We start from the raw sequence: 17,979 nt of genomic DNA, 5'->3' as shown, positions 1-17,979 counted from the left end.
TTCTCGGACATACCTTTCAAATATTAAAGGGTCATCCTAAAAATATTCCATCAGTGGAGACTCACCAAACAAGTTGACAACGAGTGTCAGACCAAACGGCAAAATGCCATTCTGATAAACTGAAACGTTCTCTTCCTCAAAATCCTGTGATGGTGTGGATGGTACCAGATAAGGTAATATGCAGATGATATGCGGGGCAGTAAACACAAAGGAAGAGAAAACATCTTGCCGCTATTCAAAACTGGATACCTACCACGTGGACACAGCCGTTCTGCAACTCCATCTCAAGGGTGTGCTTTAACCTCAGAGCGATAACCCTCACCCTATCACTTAGTACAGATTCTAATTTGAGACCTCAGAGCTGCACAACACCTTCGAGATAATCAAAGGACTTATCTCACTAACAGGTTACAATGACAACTCAGACACACTGCATCCCCTTGGGGTGGTCACTAAGGTCAAATATAATGCTGAGTTCTTGTGATGGAGCCCATTTTAGCCAAGTCTCCCAAAGCTCCCAAATCATGTCCTATGGTGCAAATCCCTTGTGCAACAACGCATGCTCCTAAAAACCATTTATGAGAATTGATCATACTCAACTGGCCTATGTAAGATTGCTCCAACTGACTTTTACCAAATACTACATATTTACACACATGTACTACCCCAAAGCAACACTAATTTAGACCCTGAATCCTTGATTATTTAGATTATACTTACCAAATTATGGGGGCTGCGTAAACTCCTTTAGCTAACTCTCGGTAGTTCCATTGTTCTTCCAACTCACACTCAGTTGTTTGTTTGGTTTAGTTTCCACAACACTTGGAAAAGCTCCCATATGCTTTGGAGAAACTCCTTCATGCTTGGCAGTCGTTGGAATCAGTGAATTTTTAGTTACTCCTTCACCCTTAAAATAGCTTCACTACTCTCCTTTGCATCTGTCACTTGACTTTGCTCTTTACCAATCAATCAAACAGCATTTGTAAAGTCCCAAAATGCTGTTCTTGGTTCCTCTTATCTTTCACACATCCATACATCGCTCTTTGATCCCTTCAACAGCACTCACAGAAGGATGTCCCTTGTCATAATTCTTCCAGAAATAGGTCATACTAACACTGCAAGTAACCTGCAGTAATATGAACATCCATTCTTTGCCCTTTTACTTCACTGTTGATATTTGAGTTATTAGCTACATTTAGGTCACTAGTCCAGAAAGTTTTTTTTTTTTTTTTTTTTTTAACGCAGAGAAATGTTTACAATATGCAATGCAAAAACAGGGGTGCTGACTTTTTCCTGCCATTTGCCCTTTAAGGGTCCAGAGCACAAAAATACCAAATAATGCACACTTTATTAATTGGTCTTTGCCTTGAAATTAGGTCAGCATGGTCAGAAGAAAAAGCAATTGGCTTGTGAGCAACATTTTGGTTAATGACTCGATAAATAGTTTACTTAACAGCTTCACCCACAAAAACACAGACAAAACCTGCACTAAACACAACCTCTGCAGCTACAAGCCTGCTACTCCTACAGTCACTCAACAGTAATCATTTCAGTATCGCATTGGCATTCTTCTCAGACAAATGTCATGGAAACACTTTGCAGACTGACGCTCAAGCAAATGTCATGCGCTCAATAACATCTTCTTACTTTAAATATCATGGAACATAGAGCCTTTCCTCCAATAATGCATGAAGACTAGAAGCTTGTCACCAACACCAGCTGTAGGACAGACATGCTAGGCAACCAAATGTACAAGCCTAGAAACTCTTCTACTACAATTGTCTAGGAGGCATGAACAATGTGATTTCCAACCCCCACCAGCAGGATACTTCATGGAAATTACCAGGCTGGTGAAGAGAAATATTCAAATACACTCAGCACCCTGCGATCACTGCTAGCACAAGGGTATGTCACTGGGATAAAGATAGACACACAATTGGGGTATGTTTGGAATATAGTTGTGGTCCGAGAGCTGCTAAGCTATATGGTGGCTAGTGGTCAACTGGATTACCAAACTGGTTGGGTTTCTGGGAGACTCCACAACTGATAGAGTTCAGGCTAGGTAGAGGTTTTTACAACAAAAATATAAATTCAGTGAGCTTTTCTACAGACGTATTGTAGTCAAACACAGATATTAATGCACAGAGTGTATTTTTAATCGAAATGTAAGAAATTAATATTTGGAAGTGCCTATAGATTGATTATTACATCAAATGTAGCCCCATCAAACATTCATTCCTATACGTCTATAACCAGCAGCATCCAAGGGTGAGGAATCGACATTTTAGCCACAGCTTTCTGGTATAAGCGCATCTGAATATAACAAAAGATCCAGAATGCATCAGACACAAACGTGGCAAGACCTGGTAGAGTTGTACCTATCCGTCTTGCAGAGCATGTCTGAGTCACAAGGTAGACAGAACCAACAGCTGCTAACCCTTACTTTAAAGCAAAAGAATGTAATGCAAAGCTCAAAAATACCTCTACAAAAGAAATCTACCACTAGAATGAGAAAGCCATTTTGCATGGGACAACATAGAGGACATAAACCCATGATATGCTGGAGGCAGGTGCACTCAAGATGCCTAAAAATCTGAGGCTTCCCATGCAGACTACAACAAACCACCCACATCTGTAGACAGAAACAAATGCTGCTGTTCCGATACCCCCAGAATAATAGCACGCAGAAATAATTCTCTCTTATTCTGTGTTAACACAATAAAACATCATTTGTGTTGCACACTTTTCTTTACAGTGTGTTTTCCACACAGTACGGACACCATGATAGAAAACTGGACCCTGAAAACCCATTCACTTACCATCAGCTGAATGCATGTGAGAGCTTCCAATCTGGTCCACCAGGAGCATGAAGACAAAGCCCAAGACCAGGGAAACGCCGATGTAGGCGTGTAACCGTGAGTGGTCGTGGCCGTGCTCATGAACTGCGGATATCTCGGCATCCTTCACGGCATCTTTTACATTCTGCGTCTCAGGAGCATCATGGTGCTTAGCTAGAGGAGAAACATACGAATTCAACGTTAGCCATATGCTGACCGTATCACGATGCAACGCCTATTAAGCACTTTTCAAAGGACTTGTAAAGTGTCCATAAACTATGCCTTGACAAACTTATCTGCACTTGTACTTAAAGTAACACCTACATGCGATTAAATTCTTGAATTTCATTATACACGAAGTTTTCCAAGGGCTCCCAAAAAGTGATTGTCAGCAATCCTGGAATTCCATTTTTCACGTCATAACGATACTTCTAAGCGGACAGGCCTAGATGCACAAAGGGCTTTTGTGGGCGCAAACCTTATGATTAGGTAATACACAGGTTTTGAACCCAAATAAAAACCCTTTTACATATGTAATAACCACATTTTGCAATTTAGAAAGGCTTTTCCAAAATGCAAAAATGGGCTTCGAAATATTTACCAAAGCACAGATTGATAGGTCACTAAATCGCAGATAAGGAATGTGCTATGTAAACGTAACTTTAGTCACAAACCACTGATCAGTTGCTGACTGACTCCCAAGTTGGGGTAGTAACTAATTCACAACATGGGGGGAGAAGTTCCACTTGAACCCCTTCTTCCTCCAGAAATAGGAGTAAAAGCTTCTCACTGAAAGTTTTTTTATTTTTTAAGCAGCCGCAGTTCCTTTAGAATCCAATCTCTTTTATTGGCAGAACAATCAGAAAAGCAATTACACAGCATACCGCCTACAACACTGGTGAGCCGGTTGCCAAGTCTGGCAAGGTGTATCATCCACAAGTAGCACTATACAGATGCGTACATTTGGGACACTGATTACACAGCAGGTCGCCTACAACCCGTCATGGGCCGGCCGCGTCTCAGGATGGGGTGCTTGGAGCTGAATAGGTAACAATGTACATGCATATTAATGGCTAGAGCCAAGCTCCACCTCAGGTTATCATCAGTGACGTGCTATCGTAGACGCAAAACTGCTAAGGCAGCCAAATTAAAGATTTCAAACCAGAAAAAAGGGATAAAACATACTACGAAATAAAGGAAAACGCAGTTCCTTTAAAAGAAATCTGGCTGCTTTAAAACATTTTTTCCTTTTTTTTTTTTTTAAAGTGCTCCATTTTGGAAACCAATCACAGTGATGGTGTCTGCTGCAGTCCTTTGTAGGACACTATCGCTGTGACTGCAGCCAATCATCGAAGAAGGGTGAGAATGCTAAGGTACAATTTATCTGAAGCTTTTGAGGTTGCTGCTTCCTTAGTCTTAAAAGCAAAAACACGCACAAACAAGTTCTCCTTAGTCTTCAAATATCCAAAATGAATGAAAAAAGGAAAATGGTTGCGGTGGGGTTGGGCTCTCTGCAAAAGGCAGTGCTGCACACGGAAATCTGATCACACCAAACCAGAGCTCAGAAAGGTGCTCTTTCCGCTGCTGGAGACTCGCATCTAGTTTAACTGCCATGTCTTGGGCATCAAGTGGTCAGACTGAAATCCCTTCTGTTCTCGTTTCTAATCAATATCTCCCTAAAAGATGTGCAATAGAAACCATAAGGATGTGTTCTGCTTTGCGGGTGCAATAGTAAAACAACAAAATAATAAGTTCGTACACAACAAAACATTTTCAGCAGCAATGATGAGACTACCTCACTCGAGTTTCTAAATTGAGCATGGATTGCTTGCACATTCATTTAGCACATTTAGGATTCTTAAATTGATTATACGTTTCTACTGTTTAAAAAAAAATTAAATGCATTAATTGGCTACTTTTCAACAGTACGCTGCTCCAGAGCATGTCAGCGCCTGGTCTGTGATTCACACAAAAGATGAAGTCCTCAGTAAACCTTGCTCAGAAAGGACAGGGAGAGGGATGGCGTAGTTGCACTTAACCTGGAGTGTGGCATATTCGTAATGCAGAACCAGGTAAAAGAGGCACGCACCTCTTATCACTACAGTGACAGGACATGGTACATCCCCGTCGCATGTCCCGTTACCATATTTTAAGATCACCAAGACATGCGACCACCACTGACAGAACATCTTCAAGTTACAAAACAAAGGTGGTCGCATGCTTTTTCAGAAACTTGAATCTTCAAGATGTTGACTGGATACTTCCAGAAGAGCCTACACGTAGACAGACAAACCAGCCACAAAACGCCCATATCGGAGGATGAAATATTATATTTGGTTCTTGGTGATGAGGCAGTACAACAGATGCCAGTCGGAAATGGTTTAATCTAAAGAGATGGGCTATTCAAAGGTATGGGTCCAGGCCTTTAGGCTGGAGACTCTAGATGGGTTAGAGAAGCCAATAAAACTAGGATATTTACTTTGCCAGCATCTGAAGAGTTTATTTCAGAGCTTTGTAGGCCTTCGTTCATGGTTTTAGCATTGACCACAGTGATTGTTTTGTGACCATGTTTGGTCATTGAAGCTATGCTCATTGCAATTTAGCCATTCTTACAGCATAAACATTTTAAAGTATGTACCTAACAAAATAATCATTGCAGACATCTATCCAACTATGGTAGTCGGAATACCTAGCAGAACGGCCAAGAGCAAAATATCACGGTTAGCAAAGTTGTGAGATTATATATAGAAGGGGGACAGTGTGTTTTGGAAACGAACCCGAGGCAGTTAGGGGAGCAAAGGATGAGACAAGTCACACACAAAGACATTTTCAAACAACGACTTGAGCTCAGGGATTGCAAGGCTGCAACTGTAAAGATGATGAAGGAAGGAACAGGTATGTCACGGAGGACAGAGAAAAAGATGAATTCTTTTGCAAAGCTTTAACTTTGAAAGACATTGAAGTATCCACAGCACATCAGCCAGAAGCAGGTGGAAGAAGTTAATTTATAAAAGACAAAAGCTGGGACAAATCAACTAAAAAGGATAAGGCTAGTGGGATAGGTGGGTGCATCTAGTAAGCTTATAGAGGTAATGTCAGTATGACCACCATACTGAAGGCCTGCAGAGTGACGGAGTGCTGCAGCACAGCAGACGCAATCACGGTTTGGAACAGCTCGTAGATGAGACCAGCTAGTCAGTCCGATATGGGTGGTAAGGAAATTAATGGTAAATCTTGTGTAAGAGAAAATGTTGAAAATACTTAAACCACTAGATTCATGATTGTACCGCCCCATAACAAGAAGGCCACAGCAGACAAATATAATACATTTCTAGCCTAATGCAAATAAATATCTAAGTTAAAGATAGGCGATGGTCTACTAGAATTTCAGCAAGGTTTTAGACACAACAAAACTCAAACAAACATTGGCAAAGCCAACCAGTCTCGCCTATATGAGAGCTATTGGCTTTGCCAGTCTTTTACCCATGTTGCAGAGCATGGCTAAAAGTATTTTGTTTTTTAAAAATGCACTTTCATGCAGGAACAGGAACCGGAAAAAAGGTGCTCCGATGCGGGTAGCGCTGACTGGGTCATAGAACTTTTTTTCTAAATGGTTTTGGGTGTGGGCTGGCAACCACAGCGAAAGGCAATACAGACAATGGAAGGGTGTTAGGACAGAAGCAACATGGATAACGGGTTGGATGGGGGGTGATAAGAAAGAGACATGGGCAACAGGAGGTGGGGGTGGGATGGAAGATGCAACAGGGTCAAGTGGGGTAAGGTCTGTTTGGGAAGAAGCAACAAGGACCACAAGGGTAAGATAATAAAAATAGTATCTCAATTACGGTGTAGGCAGCAGAAGGACCCTAATCAAGATGAAGCAATCAGTGCTTGGTCCATGCTTCAGTTGAAAGAAGAGGAAGTGAAGCCGGCATGCGCTGCACAATTAGGAGGCAGCAAATGAGTGATAAGGAAAGCCACAAATGGTAAGCAATGAGCGGGCTCCAAGCCCCTTGTTGAAAACAAGGTTTTTCATAAGCGAAAGCGCGTATGCCAGCACATGTGCTGTCACTGGCGAGACCTGAAAACACTGAGATGAGAGCAATAACTTTCAGAGCAGTGTAGGTTGGTAAAATGGATTAGGAAGTGGTGAGGTCACTGGAAGTCAAATATGCAGTTGGACTTCACTCCTACACAAGAGGTACTCAAACCTGTGAGCAATTCATTTTCACAAATGAACAGAAGAATCGATCCATTTTAATGTCCCCAGTGATATTTACAAGGATTGGACAGAAATGCTCTTCACCCATGAAGAAAGGAGAATGGAGTGTGGCATTAACAATAACTAAAAGTGATCAGAGATGTATAAAATAAGCTTAAGGGATGCCAAGCATGAAGTCCTGCATGAAAGGCCGGAAATGCTTTTGTACATGTAAAAACTAGATCAAGAGTAGGAAGGTCAATCACCAAGGAGACGGGTATCCTTGGAACTACACCAGCCATTTCAATAATTCAAGGCAAAGATGTGGTGCACAAGTAAATGCGCACCCTGCAGGAAAAGAAAAGGACATGTTACCACCGAGTCAAATGTGTCAACTAAAGTACGGTTTTGATTTCGAAAGTACAGCAACAGAAAGAGAAATATTAGAGAGTGCCCAGAGGAGGGCTATCACACATCAAAAGCATTATGAAAGGAGATACAGTCTGGCTGAGGGGATGGTAGGGGAGATGCAATCTAAACAAATACTGGACTTGCACATTTTGTAAAAAAGTTGAACACATTCCAACCATGGGGAAAACTAAAAGGTGATGGTGGATTGCTTGATTTTTTTCTCAGCTACTGGCAATTACTCTGGCTTGTAATCCAAGGCATCATCATTTTGCCTACCGTGCCAGCTCAGCAAGGAACCAGCCATGCAAATCAGCCTTTGTTCTTCTCCAATAGGAACAGTCCACCTCAAAGAAAGAAAGGCCAGGTCAGCTCTAAACAAGAACATAACCAAAGTATGGGAACATACTGAACTCTAGAACATAGGATTCTGGAACAGTAAAGGCCAGATGAGACCTAAAGCAAACATTTGGAAGTAGGTTTTAGTTTCCATGTATTTATCAATTTCTGTGACTACCACCCGGAGTGTTGTGGAAAAAAAATATTAAAGGTCCACGGGTACAAAACAGTCCCAGACACCCAGGTCCGTACCTACTGGCTGTTTCTATATGCACAAGAAGGAAAGGTGCCCAGACCTCTGTACTGGAGCAATGTGCGCCTCTGACATCGGCGACTGGTGGTGTCCTCGGTTCCAAAAGGAGATGGTAAGCTAGAAATCTGAAGCTCAGTGGGCATGGCACAGTGTACACATTAGAACCTAACTAACACACACCAACACACACACACACACACACACACACACTCACCAACACACACCCACCCACACACACACCAACACACCAACACACCCACACACACCAACACACACACACCAACACACCCACACACCAACACACACTCACCCACCAACCAACACACACACACACACACACACCCCCACCAAACACACACACACACACACCCCCACCAACACACACACACCCCCACCAACACACACACACACCCACCAACACACACACACACCCACCAACACACACACACACCCACCAACACACACACACCCACCAACACACACACACACCCACCAACACACACACACACCCACCAACACACACACACACCCACCAACACACACACACCCACCAACACACACACACCCACCAACACACACCCCCACCAACACACACACACCAACACACACACACACACACAATCCCATCCCTTTCTTGTTAAAATAAATAAAAACATGCCATTTATTTATTTGTAGAAATAAATGCAATAGGCAAAATAAAATGCAAAATATATTAAAATAAAAGCTGCACTGAAATGCACTTTCAAGCAGATGTCCACACGGTACAAGTGATGTGACACAATGCCATCACTCGCAGTGCAAGAGAGCCAATGGATGAAGTGGGCTGAGCTACTGACCGAGGTTTTATGCAGCAGTGTTTGGAAACAAAATGTAAATTACACTTGAACATACCAATGGATGAAGAGGGCTAAACAAAAGCTGCTCAAGTTATGTATTTTCATTATGAATTTTTGGGAAAAACAGGAGGCTGGCGAGGCAGCTAGAGTGGTCTCTATGCCAAAACGTTAAAAAAAAAATTTCAAACAATCCCAGATTGGTGATTTAATTCATCCAGACGAAAAACCCATGAGCTTATGGTACGAGAAGACAGTACCTGCTAGAAGGATTAGATAAGGTCTGGGCATCAACAAACCTTATGATGAACTAGTTTCATAGAAAGCCCCACACCTATAGCATAGAGATCAGAACCACAAATGTCTCCAACACCAAGGGCGATCATAGGCAAAGCTTTGAGGCTGTTAGGAAATAAATTCTTTCTTCTCCAATCTTCAAATAAAGTGCGTGGTTTACGGGCCATTCTGGTAGGTCCGTCCAAACAGATTTTCAGTTAAGTGTACATGCTGTATTTAATCACATTAACCTGTTACAATCATGCAGATGTTGTGTTGTACATGTTTTTAAAGTGCACCTTATACACTCAGGAACCATTCTATTTTAGTTTAGTATACGTGTCTCTAATAAATATACCATTCTTTCAACAACATTGAATAAATGCACGATGATTAAAAATAGCATATAGTTCAACTTTTAGACAATCCGGGTGCTGAAATAAAATGAACCCAACAAGGTAAAAGAAAACAAGTGAGTGCCTCACTTCTTCCACTAGGTTCATGATAGTTGTCCAAGGATTGGCAAGAGAACAGTGTGCACCAAACACATCCTTACATAAACTAGTCACTTTAAATTGAGTGTAAGAGACGCCAAAGAAGCTGTTGTCGTGCCCACTTCCTTCACAAGCCTCAGTGTTTGGGGAAATGCACTGCCAAGCAGGCGAAAGGAAATCGAGAACTCTGTGCGATAAGTCGTAAGATAATTTGGAAACCAGTGCCCACTCCATTCTTGGTGAGCCACCAAGGTGAGCTTCAGGAGACAGGGGCCGAACAGGGAGGAGGAGGAGGAGGAGGAGGAGGAGGAGGATAGGACACAATTACACCGGTAACCTCGTTGCTGGCCAGAGCCCCTGGGGGTCTGGCAAAGAAGTAGAGCTCGGCTCCTCTCTGGGCACAGTAGCGCAAGCATTCTGCAGATGCAAGGGCCAACACAAGCACTGGAAACACACACTGCAATAAGTGTGGAGGCCGATTGACTTGCTCTCTGCCAGGTTGCATGCTTGGCGTGTGCAGGTGTAAAGGATAACTGCCTAATCTGAACGGATCCTCCTCCAGGAGCGGACATCTTGGATGCTACAAATCTCTACACTGGAGTAGAAGAACTCTCCTGCTAAGGTGGCCACCTTGGAGTCTGGCAACATATTGCTCTATTACGGTGGTTTTGATTAATAAGATGCTGCACTGGAGCAATGTGGTGGACCATACAGCAGTCTTGAGCTCACTAGAACAGTGCAGTGCCATGGCGAAAAGGCAATATGAAGCCAAGCAAAGCAAATGATTAGAGAAGTAGGGCAAAGAGGAGTTATTTAATAGCCAGAGCCATATGACCAACAAAAGAGCAGAGAACAATTACCTGAGGGCAAAGAGTTACTTCATTGGTGGGCCGGGCAAAATAACGTGGAGGGACAAATGGTGGAGGCAACAAGCACGAAAACATTCTGACCCAAGGAAAGAGACTAAAGCTCTGCAACCAAGATATCAATTTTAGACAAGTTCATTTGACAAAAACAAATCAGAAAGGTGGGCTACCAGCATCAGTGGAAGGCAAGCATCACACTTCCATCCTGTGAAACGGAATGACGGAGACACAGGACCCCAGGAAAGAGAAAAAACATAGGCAGACGGACCAATACCACAGGATTAAATCAATCTGTGGCGATACATTAATATTCACGGTAACAGAAGACCGATAAGGGAAGGATCGAGATAGCATCAAGCCTTACAAAGAACGATCGTTAGCAGGTCAAAGTCTTAATAGCGAGATCTAGTTACAAGGAGTGAACTATATGTGGTCAAGAAGGAGTTTGTCCCTGTACGAATAAGACTGGTACCTGATCCAGAGAGTAAGACTGGCATGATAAGGAACAGCTCACCTCCCATCAGCAAAGCTATGTGTCATTGACTATTAATAAAGGACAGTAGAGAGATGGGTGTCTGTCCCTCTGAATCAATGCTGGTCAAACCATCGTGATTTTTTGGATCTAAATGCAGCTTAGGTGCAGATTAGGCCTCAAATTTATTGAAAACTCGGTCTAGGACGGGAGCCCTTAATCTGGCCACTCCCCGCAACAAGAGTATTCTATTTGTGAAGAAAGCAGCATAGGTCGACTCTTGCCTAGCAGCATGCGCAACTCATCTCATTTAAGAAAAACTATTCTGCCAAAGTGACTTCACCATCACAACTGACCGAAAAACTAACCAGAGTGGACAGAATAGCTGCTAAGCCAAAGAGAGTTTCAGCTACTCATGTTAATTCCAAGAGAGCACAGTATGGGTACGACAGAGATGGAGCAGGATGACATTAAACCGAAAGACACATCTTCTCACTTCGATGTGGTGCAAAGTCTCAACTCCCATGAGATTCCCTGCATAGGTCTGCTGCTTAGCAACCAACATTATATCGGCTAGGAAACGGTAGAAACTACATGGCAGGGAAATTATATGAACTTCTACCTGAAGTAGAACAAGCAGTTTAGAGATAGGAAGATGTATGTACGCTGAAGACAGCAGGTACACCAACAGAGCATCGTGCCCGTTTCCATGGCAAGCTGCGCTTAGTCTGCAGAAAACAGGTAAAAACACAGAGGTTTGTGCCTCCACACAATTCTAGAACACCTGCTGCAATCAAATGGTGGTGTCCCTCAAGAGTGGTTCCAAAGGTGGGTACGGTTGCAGCAAAGTCAGTTAGCTAAGCCCTACCTTAGACTTTGAGACACCTTTCTGTGGGCCCATGTCCTCCTTCCCCATAGTATGCCTCAATGCCACACACACACAAGCATTGAAAATGCAATAGGTCTCGCCTTTGATGAAGTTAAAGCCATTTGCTTTGCTAATGGTATTGTATAGCAAAGCTAATGGCTTTAACTTAATGAAAGGCGAGACCTATTGCATTTTTAATGCTGGTTTTCAAATCTGGCCGATTCCTGGACAGGTCACTCTTGATGTGCCTAATGCCGCTGTGGCGGACGCCTGACTGCCACGAATAAACACGACAAATAAACCAAACGGGTGAAATAAATAAAAAATACAAATTAAATTTACGAAACGCACACCAAGAGCAAAGAGAAATGCACGATGATCAGGAGACAGGAAATGAAAGAGAGGGAGAAAAACAAAGATTCAAACGATGGCACGTGACTAAAGAAAACACTGCATTTGTGAAACAAACGCTCCTGTTTCAAGCAGACTGGATGGAAATAGGAGGCGAGAAATACTAAATAAAAGCGCCACGTTGTGAGAGGCCTCTAGCGCCTCCGGCTTCAAAGCTCCTTGTGATACAGAATAAAACCGGGGCGGTTAGGATAAGAAAGGTAGCGGATGGTTGTAAACACGGATGGACGGCGAGACCACACTTTGTAAAAGCAATAAACAAGCATTTACAATGCAACGGTCTCGGCATTGTTAAAGTTAGAGCTATTGGCATTGCTCGTGACAATGCCGTTTCTTTAAATGTTTTAAAAACAAAAAGATAAACAAAAATAATGTCATGAGCAATGCCAATAGCTCTAACTTTACCAATGCCGAGACCATTGCATTGTAAATGCTTGTTTGGGTAGGTTGAGGAGTCATATTTGGTGACTCCCCCACAGCACCATTGTGGTATGTCATTTGGGTCTGTAGCGCAAAAGATTTGCCAGGTGTGTTTTCTGGCTAGACTGGCTCAGAGATACGAGTAAAGGCAAATTTGATGTGTGGGTTGGTGGCATCCCGGGTTGCCTCCAGACAAGGTCATACTCCCCATGATTTATAATTACAGTCGAGAAGATGGTGATCCAGCTGATCAGCCTAACAAACCCCTACTACACATCAAGTGCTTTTAAAGTTCATATCGGCGTTTTCGCCGTTAACAGAATATAAGTTTACAACAGTAATTCCATCCAAAGTACGTCAACAAAAAAAGGGGCATATGTTTAAGCAGCTCCAAATAGTAGTTTTCAGCGACAAAAAAGACTAAGTCAGGATGAAGCTAAAAAACACACACATCGAACGTTAAAACATGCATGGGTCGGAAATGCTTCGCTCATGCACAAAAGTGAACGGTTAATCACAGTGGAAAGGGCCGCTCTCTTCCGATGCCCTCAAGAGCTCAGCAGAAAGGCACCCACGGTCTCCAATTGGGCGATCACCACCATCCAAACAGGTTTTTAACGAGAAACGAATCTCCGCATCAACCATAACTCGACCACAAGTTTTAAAAACGCCTGTCAGCATCCGCCTTCGATGAGTGTTCATAACACTAAATACCGGGCAAAAATGAGACGCCCGCACGTCTTTTCACAGTACACATTGACCACAACACCAAACGCTCCAGCAACATCGAGGATGAGCTAAGGTCTTCTCATCCCCCCCCCCCAAAAAAAAAAAACACAGCCACGCACAAAGGCACCCTCTTCTCCGACCGCCCGCTCAACTAGAAACGAGAGCTGAAAGGCTACCACCCACTGACCTTGTAAGGTCCTCAGGGAGTACTTATGCCGATGGCACAAAGAACGACACCCCAACACGTGCACCCAGGAAACAACAGACTACAACGCCGCAAAACACGGGCATAAATCAAGACAGAACAAAAAAATAGCCTCCGTTTAAAAGCGGGTAGACAACAAGGGCGACCGCGTGTGATAACTGCGTTCTTGAGGTATGCCCGATAGTGGAAAATAGTCAGCTGCATGATGCAATCCACCCTCACCACAGCTCCTGGTCGCTAGTTTCAAATACGTCTTGCGAGAGTATAACAAGTGTTCACGAGATAACACCGGCATGCGCACCACCAAAAGAAACGCCACCGCCTTTCTCCGAGGCGAAGCAGAAATGCCTCGGAGAAAGGCAGCGGAGCTTTCGGATTCGGGGGCGTGTTCTCCTCTTGCCATTGGCTGGAGGAGATAATTAGACTTCTTGAAAAAAACACACCCCCGAATCCGAAAAGGACGGGGCATAATCGGAATGACGGACCTCTTCTCCAATGGCTGGCCAGCATTCAAGAGGCCAGCCAATGGAGAACAGGGGAGAAGAGGGGCGGGTTCAAGCCCCTCTTCTCCAAGTCATTAAATCTCGGATCGAGACTGCGCAAGCGCAGCCTTCGAGCCGAGACCTAAAAACAAGCGCGGCCGATTAAGGAGTCTGTGTAGTGCCGCCAGTAAAGATCCAGTCCCGGTGGGCGGGGTCAAAAGTGGACAGAGCAGCAACAAGGAGGGACTAAAAAGCCTCCTTAACAATAGAATGCCAGCGTTTAGCCTAAGCTATGACGCGAGCGGGAAAAGGGCCATTGTTTATGCTGCAACAGCCTTTAATAAGTTAATGTGTATTTGTAAAGCTCAACTTCACCCAAGGGTATCTTGGCGCCTAACAGATGATTGTTACCAAATAAACAGCACTCATTTTATCAGCCTCAGAAGGATGAAAGGCTGGGTGGACCCGCCTTGATTTCAGCGTGCTCGGCCCCTACAGTGGAAGTATTGGCCCACTAAGCTACCAAACCAGAGCTTATCATGAGAACACTCCTGCAATCTTGCACTGCATAATAGCAAGCAATGGCGGATGTCCCATAATGCAGGCACCACCTCCTCTGAGCACCACGAAAAAAAACTGTGGGCCGGCAGCAAGGCCGCCCCAGCAGACCCGAGGTCAATGCAGGACGGCAGTGAGCACTTCCCCAGGAGGCTGAAGGGCGAGGGACACTCTTTACTGGGAAAGCACTGCAGAGTTCCTTGTACATCTCAGTTTACAGGAAACAATAAAAGTGGCCAGAGAACTCTGGTGGTTAATGCACCTGCTGGAGAGGAATTGGAGTTTTGTCCATGGGCAGGTTTGACTCATCCAAGGTAGTTCAGAGAGTTAATATGCCAGTTGCAAAGAACATGTACTATGCAAATCAGAGAACAGCATTTTATGTGCAGAGCTCAGTGGGTTGCTGCTTTTGTCACAGATCATTTTGTTACTGAGCTGTTCATAAATTACAATTATAATCTAGGTTAGAAAGCTTGGCATCCCCCCTTTTTCATTATTCAAGTGTTGCTAAAATAGGGGTTTGTTTGGGTAGAAATATATTATTATTATGCTCAACCCCAACTGGTGTGTGTGGATGGCCTGCGAGTCCTACACCTTGTACTCTCCCATGTCTTTTTTGAAACACTTTATACACCTTTCATAGTGTGTAATGTGAAAGTGCTCCAAAACACTCTAGACTTGTATCAATGGAACCTCTGCAGAGCCCCAATAAAGAGTTCAGCATCCTGGTGCACTGTAGGGTTATTTACTGTGCTATAAAAGCCAATATAATAGACTAAGTTATGTGTTGTAGAACGCAGTTTTGTGACACCGCTCCCGCCATTATTTGGGACGGAGCACCCAGACTGTAGTGGGCAGACTCGCCGTACAGCATATGGGGGACTGGCCTGACAATTTGCCCCGACTGCTTCGAGTTTCCAGTCCGGCCCTTGGCCTGTGCCCCTTTCATGTCAGGTCACGGAGATCTACAGCTGGTCCCCGGATAAGCATCCCAAACATGTCCCCACTGTAGCTCGGGGCAGGAATGCTGCTCCCCCAGACCTGAAGTACCAGTGCGACCAGATGCCTGTTCCACGAGCCAGTCACGTAAAACCACTCGGCGCCGTAAATCACCTCACGCGTGAGCAGCAAGCAAAGCAGCGTTCAGGCGAGGCCCAAAAAACGAGTGCACCCTCAACATGCAGAACAGATTTCCTAATTAGGCCTCGACCGTCCACCTATGCGTGTGTGCTCCCAAACAGTGAAAACGACCATTAGACCTCCCCCCCAAAAAATCGCGGAGTCTGCTGCCCAAACCCAGTACCACACAACCGGTTAGATACTATTTTGTATTTATAGCTCAGTCATCGACTCGTAGCGCTAGATATCAGCATATTTTGTCCCCTACATTAAAACGTAATGTTTTTAACTCCACAAATGAGATTAGCCGTTTATTCTTCGGTGGGGATTAGTAGGCGATCTCCCTGTTTAAATTAAGTAGGGTCCTCGAGGCCTATTGTAGTGACCAGCGTTCTACTTGAGTCACCTTGCTGCTTCAAGGAGCTATGCTCCTGCACCCAGGTCGCTGCTTGCCATTTTAAACACTCCACAGACTAATCGGCCTATGGGTAGCTCTCACCTGGAGCATGTCTGCAGGAGCACCGAGGGTGTTCTCTCACTTAGATTCCTCCCCCCCCCCCGCCCCTCACGACCTACCGTACCCCCTTGGAGGTTGAGACCTTATTCCATTAGGTCTCAACCTCCAAGGAGGTACGGTAGGTCGTGAGGGGGGGTGAGGAATCGAAGTGAGAGAACACCCTCGGTGCTCCTGCGGACATGCTCCAGGTGGGAGCTACCCGGGCGAGGTGCGTCCATTGGGGCGTTGCCCCCCCGCCCGCAGCAGCTCACTCGGTGTCTCTGAACTTAAGTAAAGAGACACGAGGGAAAACTGACAATCATGTCAGTCAGCATGACGTCGGACCGCCCACCCCCTTCAGAGTCTGAAGGGGGTGGGCGGTCCGGCGTCATGTTGACTGACATGCATTGTCAGTCAGACGTCACCAGAGGCATGCAGCAGCAGTGCACAATGCACAAGTGCGCATGAGTGGGGACGTTTGGAGAATTTTTCCTCCATGCCGACTCATGCGCACTAGTGGCTGCACAGGCTGGCGCATGCCCATTAGGAGAGCGAGGGTTGAGCAAAGGCTCAAACCTCGGTCTCCTAATGGGCAGGCGGGCGTAGCGTAAGCTGTGCCCTCAGCCAATCCTGGTGCTGCTGGCAGCGCCAGGATTGGCTGAGAGGGGTTGCCACCCACTAGCCAGCAGTGATGCGGCTGTTCCAGAGTGTAGGCGGCAACAGACCCGGCGAGGCGGCGCGGACCTGCCGGATCAGGTAGGAATGGATTTTTATTTTAAAACTCCCCCCCCCCCCCCCCCCCCCCCCCCCCCCCCCCCCCCCCCCCCCACCCAGCACCCACGCGCGGCACCCCCCCTCACCCCAGATGGCGCGGCACCCCCCCTCACCCCAGATGAAACACCCCCCCCCCCCCCCTCGAAACACCCCCCCCCCCTCACGAATGTCTCCAGCCGCCACTGGTTGCAGCATTAGGAAGCTGGCCTACCATGTACTCTTAACAGTGACACTGCACATATTTCTGCGCCTTTTGCATTCAGTTAAGATAATTGCAGCACCAGCAGAGAGGCGATCTTGGGAGCTACAGCTGGGCCTCTTTGGAAGTGCTGTGGCTGTTGGAATGCAGCGCCTTTGCCTATTGCGAAATTGGACACTAAGACAACTGGGGTGATTGTTATCTCTCCTTTTGCTGTAGTGTCGGGTTCACTTTCCTTCTCTTTGACCTTTCTTCTCTTCCTTCTTCTTACTTTTTCCCGCTGGTCTTGGTCTGTCGATCTCTCCTTTTCCTCTCGAGTCCTTCTCCTTCCATTAGCAACCGGGCTAATTCCCAACCTTTGTCCTCACCCAGCAATTAAGGGATATTACATTAAATGCTTGTGTTTTTATTACAGAAAGTTAGTACATGCGTTTCCTGAAAGATTGTAGAATGTCTCAAGCTCCAAGCTCTTTTGTGTATATTGTGCAGATAGCAAAGAAAACGAATTGCCCAGCATTGCAAATATTCTTTTTTAGGATTTTACATTTCTTAAAAATGCGTGTTGGTCATTCATTTATTCTACATCTGTGATTATTGCAATTCTTTACGTTAAATGCTTCAGCTGAAGTGTATGTAATTCAGTTAGTCTTTTCCTGTGCTTTGAAACCGAAATCGGGCAGACAGCTGCCTGAAAGAAATGCAAATGTGCAAAACGAGTTACTCTGCAATTGTAAAGGGT

The 17,979-nt window shown here is 44.9% G+C and overlaps 1 protein-coding gene across 1 annotated transcript in view; it reads right to left on the bottom strand.

Moving 5' to 3' along the window:
• Window positions 1-17,979, bottom strand: part of SLC39A9 (solute carrier family 39 member 9) — a 184,889-nt gene that overhangs the window by 111,576 nt on the left and 55,334 nt on the right. Inside the window, exon 3 of the mRNA XM_085627304.1 lies at window positions 2,820-3,011. Coding sequence (XP_085483430.1) covers window positions 2,820-3,011 — 192 coding nt within the window. The remainder of the gene's footprint in view (window positions 1-2,819; window positions 3,012-17,979) is intronic.

Source organism: Triturus cristatus, chromosome 9 (genome assembly GCF_964204655.1).
Source record: "Triturus cristatus chromosome 9, aTriCri1.1, whole genome shotgun sequence".
Classification (NCBI taxonomy): Eukaryota; Metazoa; Chordata; class Amphibia; order Caudata; family Salamandridae; genus Triturus; species Triturus cristatus.
Note: the sequence above shows the minus strand (reverse complement) of the source record. Positions and strands in the feature narration are given on the sequence as shown.